The sequence below is a fragment of the Lynx canadensis genome, chromosome B4 (assembly GCF_007474595.2).
Source record: "Lynx canadensis isolate LIC74 chromosome B4, mLynCan4.pri.v2, whole genome shotgun sequence".
Classification (NCBI taxonomy): domain Eukaryota; kingdom Metazoa; phylum Chordata; class Mammalia; order Carnivora; family Felidae; genus Lynx; species Lynx canadensis.
In genome coordinates, this window is record NC_044309.1 from 37,897,687 (window position 1) to 37,917,157 (window position 19,471).

A 19,471-nucleotide genomic window follows, 5' to 3' on the forward strand; every position below is an offset into this window, starting at 1 on the left:
GATCCCCCGTTTCTGTTGCTGGTATCGTTTTTTCTGTGTATTCATTTTAATTATTTATGAATTACCAAGTTTGGTTGTTTTTAATTTTTTAAAAACATTTCTTGTCTGCTCTTTTATTTCCTAATGCCATTGTATTAACTCAGTCCTTTGTTATCTCTTACCCACTGGCCAGAAGTTACAACAAAGTAGAAACTGATCTCTCCTTACTTTTAGTGTTTCCCTGATTCACTCTATACTGCTGCCAGATGGATCTTTCTAAAACACAGTGCCAGTAAATCCTGTGGTTCTCTTGCTTCACAGCATTTAGTGACTACCCACTGCATACAGAATAAAGCCCTAATGCTTTGGCCTTTCCTCCAGACTCTTCTAACGGCCCTGGCCCTGTCCTGTTCCCATAATGGGAGACATAACAGCCCCGTCATTGCCTTGCTGCACCATGTGATCTTTCCTTACCCGAGAGCCTCTCCTTTCCCCCTCCTTGTCCTTTGTCTGACCAACTGATGCCATCGGAGAAGTCTTTTCTGACCATTTGATAGAGTTGACCTTTGTATGTATACATCCCCATGGCCCCTGTGCTTCCTCTAGTAACTTACACGTTATACTTGTTACTGCTTGTGCCACACGAACCTTCTCTTGTAAACTCTTATTCTCTGCTACATCCCCACTAGCACAGGGCCCGGTGCATGGTAAGCACTCAAAAGTCATTGAGTAAAAGAAAATAAGAAGCAATTAACCTGACTTAACCTGTTGCTTTGATCCCAAAGTCACAACTTTTTCATAAATTGGAATTAATCTCATCATTCCCATGAAATGTTGTGAAATTAAATGGCTAACTTAATATTTTTATAATGTATAGTGTTTTTTTCTCCTACTTCATTTCTCCATTACATGTTTTAACTATGCATAACTTCCAAATATATGTATGTACACGTGTACATGTATATATGTGTAGGTATACATACAAACGTGTATATTTACCTTTTTAATGTGCTTATTTTATTCATATATAATCTGCCTGGGCTGACAGGCATTTAAGGTTTTTTAGGTTTTTTTTTTTTTCATTTTTAGTTTTCGTTTTATTTATTTTAGAGAGAAAGTATGTGTTTAGAGAGAAAGCGGGAGAGAGAGTTAGAGGGAGAGAGAAAGAATCCCAAGCAGGCTGTACCCTCAGCCACCCAGGTGCTCCTAAGTTTATTGTTTTTTTTTAATTGAGGTGTAATTGGCATATTAGTTTCATATGCATAATGTAATGATTTTATATATATGTATATATTGCAAAATGATCATCACATTCAGTTAATAAGTTTAGTTATTAAGTTTAGTTAATATCCATCACCACGCATGGTTACAGCTGTTTTTCTTATAAGAACTTTTAAGATCTACTCTCTTAGCAACTTGCAAATATACAGTATAGTATTATGATCATTATTTTTTATTTATATAGGTGACACATAATGTTACATTAATTTCAGGTATACAACTTAGTGATTGACAAGTTTATACATTATGCTATGTTCACAACAAATGTGGCTACCATCTGTCCTGAATATATGGCTATTACAATACCACTGATTATATTCCTAATGTGGATACAGGCATTTGAAGTTTTTACTTCCTGGTACATTCCCTATATAATTTAAGCTGTAATTCTCATTGTATATCATATGTCCTCATTGGGAAATAAATATTTATTGATGATGACAAAATTAAAAAATAAAATATTTTTTAGTTTATTTATTTATTTTGAGAGAGAGAGCAAGTGGGTTAGGGGCAGAGAGAGAGAATTCCAAACAGGCTCTGTACTGTCAGCACAGAGCTTGATGTGGGGCCTGAACTCACAACTGTGACATCATGACCTTAGCTGAAACCAAGGGCCGGATGCTTAACTGACTGAGCCACTCAGGCGCCCCCAAAATTAGTTTTTTTAAGTTTATTTATTTATTTTGAGAGAGAGCATGTGCTCATGAATGAGGGAGGGGCAGAGAGAGAGGGAGAGAGAGAATCCCTAGCTGGCTCTGCACTGGATCTCACTACTGTGAGATTATAAGCGGAGCTGAAATCAAGAGTCAGACATTTAACTGACTGAGCCACCCAGGCGCCCCTGTGTTGAGGACAAAATTGGAAAGTGCTCACAGTTGTCTCAAGTTTCACTTAAGAGTAAAGAGAATAAAGTTTCAAGCCAATAGAATCTGTTTTAAATTCAAGTGTTCAAATTAGGTTTAAAAGGAAGTACAGTATTACCTTCCTTGTTTTGACTCTGTCTCTTTGTTCACCTACAGTAAAGTAATAAAATAGTTTTTAATGTTTTTGACATCATCACTGGACATTTTACATGCCCAAGAAAGTCATGTGTTTTTCCTTTCCATTTTCAAATTCCTGCCTTATTCTGTCTTCCAGGAAACAAATGTACTTGGATTTAAAGGTCCTAGGAAAATGTCTGTGATCATTCCAGGAATGAATATGAATCATGAACGGATCCCATTTCGGCCACGAAATGTAAGTAAGAACGTATTTAATCAACAAAGGAACCTCAAAGATAAGAATACAGTACAGATGAGATCAATACAAAAAAGTATTGATTCTTACAGAATCCCAAAGTGGAGTGTGGCTCATACCGTTCTTCACGAGAGTGATCAGTCCCGAACCTCAGGATGAGGGCCGTTGCAGCAGAATTGCGAAAGTGGTTGATTTGAAACCGCTTGGTCTGCCAAGAGCAATGCTAGATAATCTACCACAATTTTTAAAAGCTGCCTTCACTGTGGGCTTTCTTTGTTTCTGTTGTACCCTTTCTGCAATGGAGGAAATACTCTCCTACTCTACCTTCTACTTCACAGAGCTGAAAGTGAATGATTTCCTGTGGTTCTCAGTACAAAGCAGTGATTTTTCTCTTCAAACAGGACCACGAGAGCTTGCTTTCCAAATGGCAGAACAAAACCATGGAAAACTTGATTGAACTGCACAACAAGTCCCCAGTCTGGAATGACGACACACAGTCTTATGTCCTGAACTTCCACGGCCGGGTCACTCAGGCATCTGTGAAGAACTTTCAGATAGTCCACGAGAATGACCGTGAGCCTGCAGGAAGGGTTGGGTGGGAATAGGAGGAAAGATGCTCTTACACGGTGGGGAAATGAGCACTTCCTATCATTGACAGGAAGTTCTGCCCAGGGGAGAATTATTGTTATTATTAGTTAAATGTTTATTTATTTTTGAGAGAGATAGCATGAGCTGGGGAGGGGCAGAGAGAGAGGGGAGACAGAGGATCTGAAGTGGGCTCCGTGCTGACAGCAGCAAGCCTGATGCAGGGCTCAAACTCACAACCCATGAGATCATAACTTCAGCTAAAGTTGGTTGCTCAACCGCCTGAGCCACCCAGGTGCCCCCCCACCCACCCCCAGGGGAAAATTATGTAAGAAAGAAATGATTTCTTTGGAAAGATTGAAGTGTAGTTTAAAATAAAACTTCTTTTTTAAAAAAAAAAGTTTATTTTTGAGAGAGAGCACACGAGAGAGAATCTCAAGCAGGCTCTGTGTGCTGACAGCTTGGAGTCCTATGTGGGGCTCAATCTCATGAACCTTGAGGTCATGACCCGAGCTGAAATCAACAGTCAGAAGATGCTTAACCGATGGAGCCACCAAGGCAGCCCTTTAGAGTAAAACTTCTGAACCACTGTTTGGGAAGCAGATGCAAATGACCCCCATTCAAACTCTGGTCCGTGGAGCTTGTACTGTTCCCTCCTCTTGTCCTGTCATGCTAGTCATGAGTGGTCTCCTGCTGTCTGTATTTGAGAGGAATAGAAATAGAAGCTTGGCTCATGGTTAGCAGATACTCTTGTCAATGCCTCTTTCCAACCTTCTCAAAGTTTCCCATTTTAAAGAGACTTGGTGATTAACTTATCGATTTGAAGGATTTTTTTCCCTGTATCTTTCATAGGCTTTTCCCCAGTACAGCCCCACTATTTTCTAATGTCCTAATTTCTTTCTTTTCCTAGCTGACTACATAGTCATGCAGTTTGGACGTGTGGCAGACGATGTGTTCACCCTGGACTACAACTACCCACTGTGTGCACTTCAGGCCTTTGCCATTGGACTTTCCAGCTTTGACAGCAAGCTAGCATGTGAATAAGAGAAAGAAAAAGGGCTGAGTTTTCTCACTCACAGCTTTGAGTCACTTCCTTTGCTTTTGCCCCAGGACTGAAGAGTGACTGCCTGCCCCTTTGGGAGTAATCCCTGTATGTATGTATGTGTACATACACGTGTGCATGTGTACATAAGTACATGTGCATACACATGCGTATATGTACACATGCACCCAACTTCTCTGGGTTTCACGGACCTGGTCAGGGATCACAGCTTAACGTGGGGGACAGACTGTTCAAAGCACAGAGAGCTTCTTGTTCAGGGCACATTGGCGACTCCGGAAGTTATTGCCCAACAGATTCTGTGCCCTCAACAGTCCGATTTCCTGTGCTTGGAAATGTACAGCTAGAATCAGGTTCTAATGAGTAAATACTTGGGTCTTTTTTCTTGAAGACCTTTCCTGAGTGGGATAGTTCCCTAAATTGCCTTCGGTCTTCAGTCTGCAAACTGTTTTTGTAAATGGTCAGAGAGGCTCTCACAGCTGCTCAGTTCTGTTGTTGTATTGCAAACACAGCCATGGCCAGCTCATAAACGAATGAGTGCAGCTGTGTTCCACTGAAACATCATTAACAAAAACAGGCAGCAGGCCAGATTTGGCCTGTGGGCCATAGTTTGCTGACCCCTGCTCCAGGTATATTTCTGTAAGTTACCTGGGCATCTTCCAGAATGGACCCGTGGTCATGACACCATATGAGTGGGAAATGCATATCTCTGGGAAGCAATGGTCCCATAAATTGGATCTGAAAAGGCTACATCCATATAGCTTTTACCTGTTTTTTATTTTTCTATTTTTTATTTTTTAAGTAAGTTTTACGCCCAACGTGAGGCTTAAACTCATGACCCTGAGATCAAAAGTCACATGCTCTACTGACTAAGCCAGCCAGGTACCCCTTAAAAATTTATTTAAAAAAATTTTTTTTCAAATAAGTATTATGCCCAACGTGGGACTTAAAAATTTTTTTATTTTACCTTTTGTTGTTGTTATTAAGTAAGCCTTGCTTTTACCTTGTTTTGGTGACAGTGGTTTCCAGAGCATCATTTACCCTCAGAACTGGGAAAACCCCCCATCAGTGATCATTTTGAGTCCACACAGGTGGCTTAATTCTGCTGTCCTACCTGAAGTACCCATGGGGGAAGCCAGTGCCAGCCACTTTACCCTCCCTATGGGAAGAAGTTCTGCTCACTAGGAAATAAATCGGGCATTGCACTGCCTTTATCAGAGGGAGTGTGGTATTTCTTTGGTGGGGCAAGCTTACTTTCCCCCTGGGGCTTGGAAGGCACTGATGTCACAGTCCCCCTCTTCCCTTTCTTCCCTCAGAGTAGGTCGGCCAGCAGCAATCTCAAAGTGGCTGTGGCCAAACTTCAGTTGTGATCAGGGATGTGAGAAACGTATGCAGTTGTCTTAATTTCAGTTTAGGCTGAAAGCATAAAGTCTAGGGGTGACTTAGTCTAGTTAAGACAGGGTGATTTGACAGTTGCCTTCATTTCCAATCCAGGAGTGCTTCCTACAGCTCTATTACATGGAGCCATTAGTATAAAGGGACACACACACACCTATAGACCATGTAAGAGGTAAGAGAACATTATATCTCGAAACTTGTCATTGTGCAGAGAGGTGGCAGGGAGGCTTTGGTGAGGACCAGCTAGCTGACTCTGAGCTCTGTGGACCTTGTTAGGTGGAGCTTTGGGCCTCTCTTCTTAACCTAAATATTATCAGCTCCCTAAAGCCTGGCTCATTGGTAGAGATCACACTCCTGTCACTTTTCCTCACAGATCATAAGAGTTTTGCCAAGTCTTTCAGATTGTTAGCACCTCCCAACAAACCATATGACTCTGCTTGCTACCAGTTCACCAGTCTCAGGATGCATCTGAATCTTGAGAACTTGTGAGTTCTACATTCAGCATTGTTCAACTCCCAGTGTGCACTGAGCTGTTGGCCAGCGTGGGGCAAGGGATCAGTGGCTGTTGGTCCATCATATTTCCTTTCTGTGGACTTCCTTTTCGTCCCCGCTTCCTGTTGTTCCTTGCTCCACATCAAATAGCAATGGGAAGGAAAGAGATGTGGGAGATGAAAAGACTCTTTACTCATCCCCCGCTGGCAAATCCTATCTGCTTGGTTTTGACATGGCTGGTTTCCATCTCAGGCATGCTTCCTATCAAGTGCCTCATTCATAGAAGTGCCCTAAAGCCCTTCAGGCCTCTGGCACCACCGTCCTGATGGACTGTCCGATCAACCCTTGTTGAAAACAGAAAGCTGTTCACTTCTCTCCAGTTGCGCATATGACAGTGTCTGGGGAAAGGGAGCCTGATGGGACTACTGGATCTAATCCTGCTTCCTCCTCTCTGTTCAGCTCAGAGACATCTATCCCCCAGCTCCTTGTACTTTCTGCTTAAGCGTGCAGCTGATTGGTTTTACATAAATCATATTTATACCTTTTGTATGCTACAGAAATAAAGATAATTTATATAAAAATGTGTCATCGTCTTCTTTGCAAAGTCCTATCCCTTACAGAGTTCTTGCGGTCATGTTCTATAATGATCATTTTCTTTTTTTTTAAGTTTATTTATTTTGAGAGAGAAGGCATGTGTGGGGGAGGGGCAGAGAGCGAGGGAGACAGAGATTCCCAAGCAGGTTCCACACTCAGCCCAGAACCTGATGTGGAGCTCGATCCCACAAACCATGAGATCGTGACCTGAGCCGAGATCAAGATTTGGATGCTTAACCAACTGAGCCACCCAGGTGCCCCTGTAATAATCGTTTTCATCATGTAAATCAGCTCATCCCAGGACAGCAGGAGTCTGCAGACTCAGAAGTTTGTATTCTAGAGACTGTCTAGACTCATCATATTCATGACACCAAGAATTTTCTAGATAGATGATGGAGCCAAGAACTGAACAAAGGGGGCCACAGAAGGGTGGGATTTTATATTGTTGTAGATAACCTGCACCAGTCGGCCTCCTGGATCTTCTTCATTGGTACTGCTTACTGATTCAGCAGCAAAACAAATTAAATATCTAAAACCGAAATAGACCCTATCTCTTGCCTCTGCATGTTCACATTTTAGAGCCACCTTATAGAGACAATTTGAAAAAAAATGTGCTCACAAATCTTTACCAGGCCTTCCTGCTCTTATCAGTGTCATAGTGAAAATGAGTCATGTGGAAGGAAGCAGGAAGTGCCTAAAAATTAGGAGGAGAGCTGGAGTCAGAATTTAGTTCTTAGAACTTGGTTTTTCTTTTTCACGTGGTTCTTTTTGGTTAAAGTGCGTGGCTAGCTAAACATCATTTGTGACACAATTTTGTGTACTTTTCAGTGACCAGGAATAATATCAATGGCCACTGACATGAAAGATATTAGCAAGTGTTTTTTAAAACTCTAAAACAGGCCTTTAAAAGGTTCTTTTTTCTTAAGTTGTATTTATTTAGAGAGAGAGAGAGGAAGAGAGAGAATCCCAAGCAGGGTCCGCACTGTCAGCACAGGGCCCAAAGCCGGGCTCACTCACAAACCACGAGATCATGACCTGACTGAGCTGAAGTTGGACACTTAACTGACTGAGCCACCCAGGTGCCCCCAAAAGGTTCTTTTTAATCAGAAGTTTAGTAGATCACACAACTAGCATCAATTCACTTCCTTTAGATAGCATTACAGGTACAGAAATGAAGGGATGGTTTGATTGAGGCCAAATCCCAGGGTTCTGGCCCCCTTTCTGCCAATGATTTGCCATGTGCCCCTTTCCTCATCTATAGATTGAGAGATTTTGATATGATCTTCAATTCTTGCGTATGGTTCCCCCCACTCATCTGGCAACAGTGTGGAGGTCCATCTACTTGTGTTTTGAATTGAACTCTGGTTACCTCCTGGACAGCTTTATGCCTTTCGTAGCTGATGATACTTCTGAGAGGAGTGCCAGATACCCCAGGAAAGGACCATGGATGCTTAAACTAAGGAACTGGAGAGGGGAGATTCTCAATGTGTCTTTGGTGAGAGATTCTGAAATGGCAGGGGTACATGATGTGGGAGAGACAGGGTCGGGTGCAAAGGAAGTGCAAAACCTCAGAACTGCTTTTCCCTAACCACTGGAGACATCTTGCTCCACTGAGAAAACCTGGGGTGTTGCAAGTTGCCCTTTCCCTCAGCCTCCAGATCCCCCTCTAGATAGAATGGCTCCTGCCTGTGTACTCATGCCATATGTCTAATAGCTGCTTTACTCCCATCTATAGCCCTCCTTTCATCTTCCCAGCTAGGGGCTTGCCAAGGACTGGCCAGATCCTGTCCCACCCCCTCAGACACATTTCTTGACCAATTGCATAATGGATTGTTTTGCCTCTTCTTCCCGCTTTTCACCTAGCTATCCTGGTCAATGTACATTCCTTAAAAGTCTCACACACTCTTCTCATCCACCAAAAGCCAGGGAAACCACAATAAATGGAGGATTTGCCATTGATGCTCAGAACTTAGGCAAGCCTTAAACCACAGATGGGTTCATGGCACCACCTACTGACCAAGGATGTACATTACAAGTACATTAAAATGACTGACTAAAACTGATTCTGTAATCCAGAAGAGGAAGTTACAAAGGGCTCAGTCGACTGTAACGACTAGTCCCTATTACCACATATTTACTAAGCACCCTTGTGATACGGTGTGAGTCTTTTAAAGGTTTGAGAACAGTAATATTTCCGGAGTTTAGAAGCCGTAGAGGTATTCCAGGTAAAATGCCCAGGAGCGGGGTGGGGCGGGTGGGCCGGTGCCTGGGTGGCTCAGTCAGTTAAGCGTCTGACTTAAGCTCAGGTCATGATCTCGCGGTTTGTGAGTTTGAGCCCCATGTCAGGCTCTGTGCTGACAGCTCAGAACCTGGAGCCTGCTTCAGATTCTGTGTCTCCCTCTCTCTCTGCCCCTCCCCTGCTTGTGCTCTGTCTCTCTTTGTCTCTCAAAAATGAATAAGTGTAAAAAAAATTTTTTTTAAATGCCCAGGATTTGGCACATAAGTATCAATATCACTTCTATTAATATCCTTTCAAAGTGGAGTAATACATTCCAGATAATTCTGCTAGCCATGCAGTTATACAAAATGGTTTATATGCACTCATAGATTGCATATAGTCTATGCATCATAGACTATAGATGGTTTTCTAGGGACTATGAGGAGAGGAAAGAAAAACACGGTTTAACTGGGAAACTAAACATCCAGGTTCAAGTCTCAGCTCTGATCCTACCTTATATTCCTTTCTTTGTACCCATCTCTCCATTTCTACTTGAAGGAACAGCCTAGGCAAACAAACAAACAAACAAACAAACAAACAAAAAACCCTGATGTTAATGGAAATTTTGGAAACACTTCAAATATGAAATGGGCCTCCAACGTTTTTTACAGCTCTGCCTAGTCTTTTGGTCCATTGGGCCCAAGCTCCTTTGCATGTTACCTTCTAGGGCTATGGCCCAGGCATCTGGAGGGCAAGAAAAGAATAAGCCCCAGAAAGCGCAAAGGTGGCGGGGGCCCATGTGGGAGTGGGGTTTTTTCTGGCCTATTACCACCTTTTATCAAACATTTTCATTTAATATAGTGGTTTTCAAGCCTCAGAGTGTTAACATCTAGTTAAGTACTTACTATCTACCTAGATTCTGTCCCTTATCATGATTTTCAAAGATTCAAAGAATAATCCAGTAGTTCTCTTTATTCTGTAGTCTGGGGACAGTAAGACTAGGGAGGAAGAATGGTCCGAGAGAGAGTGGCAGGTAGAGGAGGGCTAGGATTTAGATTAAGATTTTAAAAATGAGGTGATGGGAATGCAAGCTGGTGCAGCCACTCTGGAAAACAGTATGTAGGTTCCTCAAGAAACCAAAAATAGAACTAGCCTACGACCCAGCAATTGCACTACTAGGCATTTATCCACGGGATACAGGTGTGCTGTTTCGAAGGGACACATGCACCCCCATGTTTATAGCAGCACTATCAACAATAGCCAAAGTATGGAAAGAGCCCAAATGTCCATCGAGGGATGAATGGATAAAGAAGATGTGGTATATACATACAATGGAGTATTACTCGGCAATCAAAAAGAATGTAATCTTGCCATTCGCAACTACATGGATGGAACTGGAGGGTATTATGCTAAGTGAAATTAGTCAGAGAAAGACAAAAATCATATGACTTCACTCATATGAGGACTTTAAGAGAGAAAACATATGAACGTAAGGGAAGGGAAACAAAAATAATATAAAAACGGAGGGGGACAGAACAGAAGAGACTCATAAATATGGAGAACAAACTGAGGGTTATGGGAGGGGTTATAGGAGGGGGGACGGGGTAAATGGGTAAGGGGGTACTAAGGAATCTACTCCTGAATACATTGTTGCACTATATACTAACTAATTTGGATGTAAATTAAAAAAAAATAAAAAATAAAATTAAGAAAAATGAGGTGAATATGCAATTTCTAGGGCACAAATACACTTAAGGACAAAATACATACATATGATAGAAATAGGACCTTAAAAAATATGTCCTGATCTTGTCTTTAGTCAATTTTATGTTCTATATCAGATATATAGAGACACAAATTTTAAATATTAATAATTTCATATGGTCCAAAAGAAACTTTAAACACTATAGTTAAAAAAAATAAAAATTACAATTAAAGCCTCTTCCCATATCTGTCCCCTTTTTCCCTTGCCCTGCCTTCCTCCTGTAGTTAACTATTTTTAATTTCCCTCTAGTGTATCTTTATGCAAAAATAAATGCATTTGTGGGTGCCTGGGTGGCTCAGTTGGTTGAGCATCCGACTTCGGCTCAAGTCCTGATCTCACAGCTCATGAGTTCAAGCCCTGTGTCAGGCTCTGTGCTGACAGCTCAGAGCCTGGAGCCTGCTTCAGATTCTGTGTCTCCCTCTCTCTCTCTGCCCGTTCACTGCTCATGCTCTGTCTCTCTCTCCCAAAAATAAATGAACATTAAAAAATTTTTTTTAAAACCCCGCATTTGTAATTCCCCAATCTTTGTGCACAAAAGGTAGCATGCTATATACTCAGTTCAATAGCTTGCTTTTTTTTACTTAACCCTGGAGATAATTCCAGATCAGTAAATGCAGGCCTTATACTTGTTTGTGCACCACAGTATTTCACTGTGGGAAGTACCACAGTGTTTTCAACTAATCCCCTATACATGGACAATTTGCACATTAAGAAATTTTATCAGGGGAGGAGGTGAAAAAAGAAATTTTATCAACGTGTTTTGAATATAAGCAGTGTTCCAGGGACCATGTTACCTATTGTAATCTTCTTCTTTTTCACTCTCCATACTCAGTAACTACCACAACGTTATCCCTTTACACTTGGTGCCTCCCACAGCCCTGAATTCTCCCCTTTGCTCTGCAAGTGTCCCCTGACTGCTTGCTGAGCATCTCCTTGAGGGTGGTCCATGGCTATGCTGGCCAACACCATAGCCACTTGTCCTGTTCAGTTATTCAAATTTAACATAATCAAAATAAAAGTCAGTTCTTTGGTCAGACTAGCTACATTTCAAGTTCTCAGTGGCCGCAAGTGGCTAGTGACCACCCCATCAGACAGGGCACATACAGAACACTTCACTGTTGCAGAAAGTTCTGTTGGAGAGCACGGGTGCACAGAAATCTCAACCTCAGGTCTAAAGGTCACTCTCTACCCTTCTGCCATGTGGAAGTTGCTCCTCTTGTACCTCCCTCGTTAGACTGTCAGCATCTGGAGGGATGATGAACTTTCCTCTGTTTCTCCTTAGTGCTTACCTAGCACAGTGCCAAGGACATCATCCATGTTCAATAAATGTGGAGTGAAAACATGAGTGACGAGGACACCGAGGCTCCTGGTCTAAGTATGCCCAAGGTCACAATCAGGATGTGCCTCAGCTGTTGAACCCAGATTATTTAGCTCCCTGGGTAAGGTTATAAGACATGACTTATGTTAACTTTCATTTCAAGATACTGAATCAATAGCTACCGAAAATGAAAATTTTAGCTGAATAACACTGGAGAAAGCTTTTATTTCCTTTTGATTTTTTTTTTTTTCCTGGAAGTTTTGGATATCTGATCCTAAAGATCCCTTGGGAACCTCAGAGAAACTCTCTCACTTGAGAATTGGGTGGGGAAGGCCCCAACCTCTGGTCTCTGGGAACCAATGGTTTGTTTTGGTCTGTAAATACACTGTATTGGTTTGCCAAGACTGCCATAGCAAAATACCACAGACTGGGTGGCTTAAACAGAAATTTATTCCTCGAGGTTTGGGAGGGAGGCTAGGAGACAAAGATCAAGGGGTTGGCATGTTTGGTTTTTCCTGAGGCCTCTGCCCTTGGCCTACAGTTGGCTATCTTCATCTTGTGTCTGCACGTGGTCCCCCTCTGTGCTTTGTCTGTGTCCTTCCTAATCTCTCTTCTCATAAGGACACCAGTCAGATGGGATTAGGGCCCACCCTAAAGACTTCTTTTTTAACTTAATCACCTCTTTAAAGACATTATCTCCAAACCACTCACATTTTGAATCCTGGGGATTAGGGCTTCAACATGTGAATCTGGGGGAGGCACAATTCAGCCCATAAGTGTACATTGTTTCCTAGATAGACCCAGAGTCCATTCTCTTCCACATTTCTCTTTGACAAGAGATAGCAACGAATATTATGTTTATCAAATTATAGGCTACTTTTATTCTATTGAAAGAGAAAGACTCCAAACACCTTTGCTAAAGGTCTGCTTTGTTCTCCAAAACACAAGATGCAGTCCAGCTGATATGGAATGAAAAGTCTTCTTCAGAGAAAGCAAATAGAGGTGTAGTATGGAGAAGTGAAAAAAGAAAAGGAAACTGAGTCATGGATACCACAACCACGGTAGGGGTCAGCCACGTGATAGTGTTGAAGGGGGGTGAGGGTATGCTTTGAAGATATCCGAAAAACAGTAGAGATGCCTCTTACCTAAAGGCGCGGAAACAATCTTTTCGTGGTCAACTTCTTATGAGGCCATTAAATCCAGTAGTGGGTGTTTTTTAAAAAAAAAAGATGTAGAGAAGTTAGGGAAGGGTTCTAGTCACATTTTTCTCCCTGATTATAAAATTTGTTGTATATAGAAGAAAGAAGAATAAAGAAAATAAAATATAGAAGAATAAAGAAGAAAATAAAAAATGCTTGAAACTAATGTAACATTGTGTGTCAAGTCTTCTTCAGTAAAAAAAATAAAGAATAAAAATGAGAAAATTAAAAAAAGATCCTGTTTATCTTTAACCTGTCATTCTCCAACACTTTTCAATTTAGTTTTCAAAGACAGGATCATCCCACATATACTGCTCTTAGAATCCATGTTTCCATTCATTATATCATGACCAGTGTTTGTCTGGATTATTTTTAAAAATCTTGTTATTAATAACTGAAAAGAATTCCATCACATAGATGTGGTTGAATTTGTTTAACACATATAGATAATTTGTTTAACCATGACCATGTGGGTTGGAAAAACAAAAATTATTAAAGGAGTGGAAATAATACCAAACAACATGTGATAATAGTAATTAATAAAATTTTTTACTATAATTTTGGAGTACAGACAACACAAATAGCCTTGCCACGTGAAAACCAGCTCTGACCACACCCCTGCCCTCCTCTTTCTGCGCTACTGAACATCAAGCCCCGGGTGAGAGCCATTTGTAGGACCAGGTAGAGTGGCCTGGATTGCTAAGAAGTGAGGTGAGCTGTGGATTATATGGTGTCGTTTGAGGGGAGTCACATGCATCTCTTCTAGCTTGATCCAGACAGATGCAATACTTCCACCAACAGATTCATTCCTGAGGGTCAGTGAAAGAGGGTCCTGTCCCTTAAGAAATGTACATACCCTTGGTAAGGGCAGGGCATGTATGTAAAATCACTGCTAGTCTTGAATCTTCAGAATTTCCATGTCTGAGAACTTTCTTCTACCTAAAGGGACCACAAAAGCTTGGGAAGTGGGATTCCTGAAGACACAGAGCTCCCTAGCCTGTAAGGGTGTGGACCAGGAGGCTGAGGTCCTGAAGGCACACTATTCCAGCCTGGATCACTTAGGGTCTTGGATAGTTAAGATTTGGGGGGAATAAGCCAGTCTGAGCTCTGAATTTCCTCTCAGCAATCTGGGTTGGATGTGAGACTCCAAGGTTGCTTTATTGTCTCCATTCTGGACTCTGTCCTGTCTTCCTCTAAACCCTCTGAACCTTGGCTGGACTCAGCTCCCAACTAACCTATTTCTTCTTGTGTTTGAATTGTTATCTCGGCGAATGGCACCACCAATTGTTCAGTTGACAAAGCTTAGTGATTCTGGTTTCCTCTCTCACCCTCACAGCCAGCCTAGTTACCAATTCTTGTTGATTTTGCCTCTGGGCTGTTTCTAAGAGCCTTTCCCTCATCCTTAAACTCTGGAGCATTGCCTGAGTTTAGGGTATCCTGACTCTCCAATCCGGCCAGACATTGTTGCCAGAGGGGTCTTTCTAATGGTACTGATCGTGTCACACCTTTGTCTAAAGGGCCTTTCTGATGCCCAAACTCTTCAGCATGGTATATAATGATCTTCACAACCTGACACCCAGTTATTTGTAACCTCTTCTTCCAGCACACCAGTTTTCCTAAACACCCCATGTGTACATGCTCCTATACCTTTGTGGGTTTTCCACCCTCAAGTTGGTACGTTCTCATTTACCCTTTAAGAGCTGGAGCAAATGTAACACCTATAACTTGGAGTTCACTGTTCCTTCCCTTGGGCTTCCATTGAGCTCTGTATAATTGCCTTCTTACCTGGACTGTGAACTTCTTGAGGGCAGGGACCTGAATCTGCACTTAGCATGGTGCTCAAAGTCAATAGACATCCAACAAATAATTATTCCATTAGAGAGCCAGTGTTTACAGTTTGTACTTCCCTTGGTGCCTAATATTGTCTTGTATGGCAGTCCTTTTAAACATATGAGGTGTGACCAAGCCGTGATGTGACTCATTACTTAATAAGCATACCAGAATTTATGGAACTAAATGAGAGCTGCTTAGCTGCTTCCTTCAAAGTCTTCATCCTGTGAGGCTGGATACTTAGTCCTGCCATGCTTTCATTGTTCAAAACACCTCTGGAACACCTCTCTTGGAAACAACTTCGGCATTTGTAGCACTTTCTTTTCAATCTCCCCCGTGGTAGCTTTTTGTTTGTTTCCACTTATTAAACATTTATTATGTGCTTATCTATCCCAGGCACCAAACTGGTGCTGGGTGAAAGATAAGATAAATCAGACATTCACTCTGTCTTCAAAGAAGTTTCTGTTTGGTAAGGGAGATAAGATCTGGGCAAACACTGCAATACAAGCTTAAGTGATAATGTTCTCCAGAGGTTGGATCTGATTTTTGGAAAAAGCCAAAAGTCCTTTGGTTTCAACCTTCCAACAAGGTGAGTGACAGAGGTATGTGATAACACACTGCCTTAAACCAATGCCAAACAGGAGCCCAACTCGTTTCCAGTACCACTCTCCCCAACAAGAGACTAAACTATTTGGCATGTTTGTTTCAAACCCAGACTCCCACTTTGTGGTAATGCTCTTCTATATATGGAGTCTTCTCAGATAAATTATAAGCTCTTCGAGGGCAGGTGCTTAAGTCGTATTTTCATTTTTGTTCTCACAGCATCTGGTGGCCCCATAATACATGTTGGATAAAGATTCATTCAGTTACTGAGCCCAAAAGGTGGCTCCCCGCGCCACACGTACCTCACATCGAATATCCTCTCCCCATGTGCTTTGCTCTTGGTAGTGACAGATCTGCCAGGGCCACGGGACAACGGCCGAAAGGACCAATGCAAGGGAGAGCGCGCGTGGGGGCACTGACGGCGGATCTGGGACTACAGCCCGGGAGTTCCTGCTTCCTGGTTCCCCGGAGCGAGTGTCCTTTGGTGGGAGCCGCGGGGAAGGGAGCAGCCCTTCCTGCGCGTCGGGCGCCCGCCCCTCCCCCGGCCTCCCAGGGACTTGTGCTGAGAGGCGCCAGCCGGCAACCGGGGACGCCGAGGGTGGCGGGGCCACCTACAGGACCCCCCATCCCGGTTACGGGGAAGGTTTTCAGCTCCTGGGAAAGGCAGTCGGAGACTCGGCCAGGAAAGGCAGGAACCGGGGGGCTCGGGGAGGAGGAACAGAGTCGCAGCGGAGAGATCCAAGGGAAAGTCTGGGTGCCGGGGAGCGGCTGGGGCCGGGTCCCAGCGGAGGGGTCCGGGTCCCAGCAGAGGGGTCCGCGCCGCAGCCGCCCCGCCGCCCCGCCGCGCGCGCCCCTCCCCTCCTCCGCCGGCCCCGCCCCCGCCCGGCTCCCCCCTCCCCCCCACCACCCAGTCTCCTCCCCGAGGGGCCGGGGGCAGGGCCGCCCCTCCCTCCGGGTCCCTCCCTCCCTCCCTCAGCTGCGCGCATCTCATACCAGCCCTCATTCCGCACATTCCAGGCTTCCTCCTTTCAAACTCCAGGCCAGGGGGCGGGCAGGGCCCGAGCTCCCGGCTCCCGCCGCCCGCGGCCGCGTCCCCCAGGTGAGTGGCGCCCGCCCCGCCGCCGCCCCGCCGCGCGCCCCCACCCCTCCGCCCCGCCGGCCCCCTCGGCCGCGTGCGCCGCGGCTCTTTTCTTCCCCCCCTCGCCCTTCCCGCCCCGGACCTCCCGGCCCGGCCCGCGCCCCCGCTGCCCTCCCTTCCGCCGCCGGCCCCCGAGCTGCCTTCCTCTCTCCCGTTGACTCACTCCTCCAGGAATAGGGAGCTCCAGTGCTTTCCCGTCAGTCCCATTCTGGGAAAACTCCTCCCTCGGCGCGCTCCGCTCCGCTCGGCTCAGCTCGGCTCGGCGCGCCAGCCCCCCGGCGGCGGCGAAGCGCGTGCGGGCCGGCGCGGGGTGGGCTTCGGCCGCCGCCCGCCCTCCTCCCTGCCCGGCCGGTGGCCCGGGCCGCCGCGGGGCCGCGCGCGCTGACCCCTGTCGTCCCGCAGCGCCGTCGCCGCCCTCGGGACCTCGGCGAGGAGTTGGCGCGCGCTGCGGACCCCGTGGAGCCGGCTTAGCGCCTCCGCCCCCCCCGCCCCCCCCCCGCACCTTGGGACCGGTAAGGCTGCGGCGCGGCGCGGGGACTCCAGGACCTCGCCCGAGGGCCGGCGTCGGCGGTGCGTGAGGAGCTCTCCCGGCACGTGGAGGCGGCGCGGACCTCGGGCCGGGCCGGGGGTGGATGCTCGGGGCTCGCGGGAAGGGGGTCCCGGAAGCCGAAAGGCCCAGAAGCAGAACCGAGAGCAGCGGCGGTCGGAGAGACCCAGCACCCATGCCTCTTTTCTGCCGGGCCCTTTTCCGACTTGGAAGAGCGAGCCCTGGAGGTAGTGTATTGGCCGGTTTAAGTGCTGAGGCTTTGCGAAAGAGGAGAGCCCTCCGCAGGGTCCCCAGCTCCCCGGGACTTGAGAAGCTTGTTGTATTCTGTGGTGGGGACTAGCTCCAGGGAGGAGAGCTCCCAGACCCGAAGCGCACGTTTCCCAGGGACACGGCCTCCGTGCACACGTGTGGAGAGGGGATTCCGGGCACACACGGTGGCTGTCGGATGATTTCATGTGACCGCCTGACTGTCCCGTCTCCCTAGGTTTGGGTGTAGGTGAGGGTGATATCTGTTCACATGTGACTCACCTTGTTTGTGTTGAACGTGAGTGTATTTACACTTGAGAGCAGTGCTGCCTATCTGGAAGTCTGAGTGTCTCTGAGCCCTTGTGCAATGCTACGTCTCTGCGTGTGTATTTTTCTGCGAGGATGTTGGTTCTGGGCATGACTGTTCTTCCTCCCTGCATGGCCGTGGGCAAGAGAGTTTGTCTCTGGTGAGGCGTGCAGGGATAATTGGACCGTGGTGCTCGGGAGTGCGGTCCGCGGGCTGCATGCGCCCTGGACTGGGCAGAGCTGGAAGGAAGCTGTGCACACCCGCCTCTTCCAGGCAGCTGTCTTTCTGAGGGAGAGTGGGTGCTGTTCTTGCCTGAAACACTTCACAGAGCAAGATGGTAGAAGGCTAAAGGAAGTGGAGATATTTGTCTTTCCCTGATGGGACAGGTTGTTGACAGAACTGGGGATGTTCGTGGGGGAGGATCCCCCCCCCCCCGCCCCCAGAGGAAACCGTTTTGAATCTTGAAGGGTGTGTAGCCCCTGCTTTTCAAGTTGGCCCCAAGGACAAAGAAGAATGGATGTATACCAGCCTGAACTACTTTCTGCTGGTCCAGCTCTCCTTGGAGCTCCCCAGCAGTCAGATGGAAGAATCCTAGTTCTTTACAACTTGCTAGACCACTCTGCACTTGGCTGTGGGAAGGGAGAGGGGTAACTGCAGGCATGCTTTGGTACCATCCCGGAAGGGAAGGGCTGCCTCTGACTTGCTAGTTGACTTGCTAGGGAAGACCCTTCTAGGTGTCTCAGTTTCCCCACCCCTTCTTTTATGCTTTGCTTCCCCCCCCCCCCCCCAACTCCAGTTGGGATTTACCCATTTGAAATATCTTAGAGGTGGGAGCTGGGTGGGGAGGGAGCCACAGATGTCCGGGAGATTGGCAGAAGTGACACAGCATGTGATGGTGTTGGGAGGGGGGGCACAGGCAGACCTGGAATCAGAGTTCTTTCTTCATTCCTACAACAAGGTGATGGGGGGCATAATGTTGAGGATTTCTTGGAAGGAAGGAACAAGATCCTCTCAGAAGGGTGGGAGCTGGTTGCTGCTCCTCCATGCACCTTGAGGATGCAGATATTTTGGTGGGAGCCACCTCACCCTCTCACCTGACCAGGTGTGTGATTGGGGCTTTGAGGGCCCCGGGTCTAAAGGTAGCATTGATGGAATAGAAAGGGTACAGACTTGGGGCTGGACATACCTGGGTGCAAATCCCGACAGTCACAACTGTTAAGGCCCTCGGGCTTAGTTTCCTGATGAGTAATATGGGAGGGTGGGTTAATTAATATCTATCTAAAACGTTTGTTGTGAAAATTCATTGTTTGCCAAGTATCTAGCACAGTGCATGGCATATTGCAGACTCCAGTGTTTCCTAAGCTTATTTCAGCATGGAACCTCTTTTTTCCCAAGAACTTCTCTGAATACCCTTTGACAAACCTTGCCCTGTTCATTTGTGTTTACTCAGCAAACATGAACTGAGCATTTACCATAGACCAGGCCCTGTGTGATGTTCGTCATCCTTAGGAACCAAGGTAGCTAGTGGCCCAGGTGGAGGTGGGGGCAGGGCTTTGTCACAGGGGCACAGGGTCTCCAACTCCTTTGTTCTTTTTTTTTTTTTTTTTTTGATTATTTATTTTTGAGAAGGGGGAGGAGGGGCAGAGAGAGAGGGAGACACAGACTGAAGCAGCTC

The 19,471-nt window shown here is 45.6% G+C and overlaps 2 protein-coding genes across 7 annotated transcripts in view; both read left to right on the top strand.

Moving 5' to 3' along the window:
• The window catches only part of TULP3 (TUB like protein 3), a 67,099-nt gene extending 60,487 nt beyond the window's left edge, over positions 1 to 6,612 (top strand). For 2 of the 3 annotated variants that reach the window (XM_030321438.1, XM_030321437.1), the window contains 3 exons: positions 2,398 to 2,496; positions 2,898 to 3,069; positions 3,992 to 4,927. In XM_030321438.1, the coding sequence (XP_030177298.1) occupies positions 2,398 to 2,496; positions 2,898 to 3,069; positions 3,992 to 4,125 (405 nt within the window). In that variant the 3' untranslated portion in view covers positions 4,126 to 4,927. Of the gene's footprint in view, positions 1 to 2,397; positions 2,497 to 2,897; positions 3,070 to 3,991 lie in introns of all 3 variants that reach the window. The other variant, XM_030321436.2, reaches the window with a different exon arrangement.
• Positions 6,613 to 17,320: 10,708 nt separating this feature from the next.
• Positions 17,321 to 19,471, top strand: part of TEAD4 (TEA domain transcription factor 4) — a 69,247-nt gene continuing 67,096 nt past the window's right edge. For all 4 annotated transcript variants that reach the window (XR_003970176.1, XM_032593896.1, XM_030321434.2 and 1 more), the window contains exon 1: positions 17,321 to 17,470. Coding sequence is in view for 3 of the 4 variants with exons in the window: in XM_032593896.1 (XP_032449787.1) it covers positions 17,329 to 17,470 (142 nt within the window). In the remaining variant the exon portion in view is untranslated. The remainder of the gene's footprint in view (positions 17,471 to 19,471) is intronic.